This window comes from Arachis hypogaea, chromosome 13 (genome assembly GCF_003086295.3).
Source record: "Arachis hypogaea cultivar Tifrunner chromosome 13, arahy.Tifrunner.gnm2.J5K5, whole genome shotgun sequence".
NCBI classification, from domain to species: domain Eukaryota; kingdom Viridiplantae; phylum Streptophyta; class Magnoliopsida; order Fabales; family Fabaceae; genus Arachis; species Arachis hypogaea.
In genome coordinates this window covers 32,120,370-32,123,665 of record NC_092048.1, presented here as the reverse complement: position 1 = coordinate 32,123,665, position 3,296 = coordinate 32,120,370, and the positions used below count along the sequence as shown (strand labels likewise).

The window sequence follows — 3,296 nt, the reverse complement described above, 5'->3', positions numbered from 1 at the left end:
AATGCATAATATTGTGTTATTTGTATTGATTTAAATATTTGGTATTATTAGACAATATTAGTATTGATTGTGGTTATACTTTAGTATTGATTGTGGTTATGCTTTAATTTTGAAGAATGGTTGGTTCTTGTTATATTTTTCTAAGTGAATTTTACCATGTTAAATAATGATTGGAGTCTTGAAAATTTGGATATTTTTACATGCTAGCTTACAAGAAGGTATCAACGTAATGTAATGTTAACGGCCCGGTTTTCACCCGGTTTTCACCCAATTTTTACCCGATATAATTGTGGCCCGAAAGTGTATTGATTTCATCGGGTCTAGGGCCGGGTTCGGGTCTAATAAATAGACCCGGTGTATATTCCGGGTCGGGTCTGAGTCACATCAAACCCGGCTTCACCCGGCCCATGTGCACCCCTAGAAGCAAGAGACGTTTTAATCTTTTAACATTGATAATTAAGAGTAGGATAAATATAACTTCACAGAAGAATTGTCACGAACATAAATCATCTAACATCATACTTAATTAGAGTGAATATTCCACCTGGCCCCTGACAATTATCTCGAAAGGACAACGAAGTCCCCAAGAAAAAAAAAACACCCAACCCGGCCCCTGATCTTTTTTTTTTTAACTGATTAGCCCCTGTGCCAAAAAAACATTAACTTTTTTTGGCACAGGGGCTAATCAGTCCCATAAAAATAAATCTCGGGCCGGGTTGGGTATTTTTTTTGTTAAGGGCCTCGTTGTCTTTTAACGTAATTCTCAGGGGCTGTTTTGGGTTTTTTTTCTACTTGATTATCTATAGACAAATCAGTCATACCACCAATAAGATCATCAAGTGAGAAATCCTTCCACTTCCCTGAATTTTCGGAAGATGATGGAACCACTTGCAAGGGACTCTCTGAAAGGGCTTTTTCCAACTGTTTAACAAGTTCACCTTCTTCGGATTGGACGTCCAAATCCCATATCTTGAAAATATTCTCAGACATGTCCTCCACATCATAAGCAGAAGAATCCAGATTAATTCTGAAATCAAAGGTTTCATTCTCCTTTGAGTCTTCATTATAAGTTGGCCGAAAGGGATTTCCGTAAAGACTTAAAGATTGCAAAGTCACTCTCTCTTCACTATCTAGATTCTCATTGGCACTACTTTCTGCAGCTAGAGCAAGTGGGTTAACATCAGAAGTTGAAGAAGGCTCCAATGAATGCTTCACATGGTAAGTTGAAGATTTCTGATTAATTTCAACAGCAGAGGGGAGAATTTCAGTGTCTTCTATACCAGTGTTAAAAGATTGAGGTTGGGAACTGATAATTTCTAATAAAGCATTTTCCACATGGATCCAACTACTTTCGGGAACATTAAGATCTTCAGTTAGGCAGGAATCAATCCAAGCAAGATCTTCTGGAGAAACAACTTCATTCTGTTGTGAATATGCAGAATTGAAAATACCAGAAGAAATTGATACCTCACTCTGCGTATCTTCAACATCCATAACTACAAGTTCATGCAGACAAATGTAAGCAAAAGGAAGAAAGCACTGTATTGTGAATACATGAAAGCCATGGCAACTGAATATGAAAACATGATACATAAATATGGCAATCTCAATCTAAATAACATTATAATAACTACTTACAGTATTATGTTAAACATAACATCTTATCCCAATAGCAAGAAAGATTAGAGTAGTTCTGGTTTCATGTTTCACTTCTGATAGTAATTTGGCAGGTAAGTCCAAACAACAAACATCACCATATATCAACTTGCATAGAGTTTGTGAAAAATCAGTTTGTGGATAACAACACCGTCCATCCTGGTATGCAAGTTTTGGTTTTACAAGAATTGAATTGACATTTTATAAGCAAAGAAAATAAGGCTATACCTATATGACAATAAAATTCAAAAAGAGAAATAAAATTTATCACAAGATGAAAGTAGCAGAAAAAATGTGTTATTTAAATCTAGAGCTTCAAAAGAAAAACCGTAAATTATGTTACCAACAGATAGCTACAGAAAAATTTCATCATTAGCAGTAAGACAAAATGATCATTTTACTTCTTAGAAGCAACAAAACAGGGCAATGATTTTAAGACATGGCAAACAGCGATCAAGAACAAAATGAAGCCAGGGTTGGATACATGTATCCATAAAGCTAATTGTGTCCCAAATGCTGTAACTAATTGGATTATAATATTGATTTTGGTGTTTCTGCGTATTTTCTTCCTCCTGCTAGTATTTATTCTATTCTGTTAGACACACCAATCCATATTTTCGAACGAAAGTAAAACGAAAAAGAAAAACACAATAAAACGTTAAACCCTAATTTATGAATTGGAACGACATTTACACAAAATTTTGCATTGAGTGCAAAGTATACAATAAAATAATAAATTCAAATTTCAAGAATGTCAGACTATTTTCTGCATTGATATTTTAGAATGAATCAAACTTAAAACAACTTCTAGAAGAAAATCAGAGAACGGAGATATCAATGAGGGAGGAGAAGAGAGGAGTTACCGGCTATGAGATGCCGACTGAGTGGGGTGCCGACACGGCAGGCGGTCTTCCTGTACCGGAGTCACTGCCGGCAGAACGACAGGGTGGCGCCGCGGGTCCTGGTGGTGCTGCCGCAGGCTATCCTAGAAGCCTCACCGGGGACGTGAAGCGGTTTCGTTGTGAGTGAAGAAGAGAAATTATTTTTAACTTGAACCGAAAGATTGCTGTGCAGTTTGTACAAACCAATTTGGACACACAACAATTACCCACACACAGATGAAGGAGCAATGGTTAGAGAACTGGAGCTTCGTTACCAGGGCGGACTAAGACCGATCTTTTGGGGAGCTTCGTTACCAATTAATTATTATTAATATTTTTAATGATATGAGATTATATATAACGGTGTAATTCACTTTTTTTGCTGCGTAAATACTGGTCAAATTTTAATGAAAGTATTGGTTCTTCAAACTTTGAATAAATTACCATTTGTATTCATAAAAGATATAGACGGATAAATGTACTCACATAAAAATAAAACGACAATTGTAACCACGGAAGATGGCCTTCGTGTGCTAAAAATATCCGGACGTTGGTTACGCAATTGGTCTGTTAGGATACTTTTGGCACATATAAGTCATTTTTTGTGGTTACAATTGTCGTTTTATTCTTATATGGGTACATTTGTCAGCGTCAGTATCTTTTATGAGTACAAATGGTAATTTATTCTTCAAACTTTATCTTTCAAAAATTAATTTAACAATGCCATCGTGTCTAGACTCTGTTCATGTTTTAAGGTAG

General features: G+C 35.9%; 1 protein-coding gene across 1 annotated transcript; it reads right to left on the bottom strand.

The window, feature by feature from the left end:
* Positions 1-433: 433 nt before the first annotated feature.
* LOC112737968 (uncharacterized) lies at positions 434-2,867 on the bottom strand. Its single transcript, XM_025788153.2, has 2 exons — positions 2,520-2,867; positions 434-1,496 (listed from the first exon to the last, which is right to left on the bottom strand). Exon 2 carries the CDS (start codon positions 1,492-1,494, stop codon positions 733-735), a length of 762 nt encoding a protein of 253 aa, XP_025643938.1. The 5' UTR covers positions 1,495-1,496; positions 2,520-2,867; the 3' UTR covers positions 434-732.
* Positions 2,868-3,296: the final 429 nt, after the last annotated feature.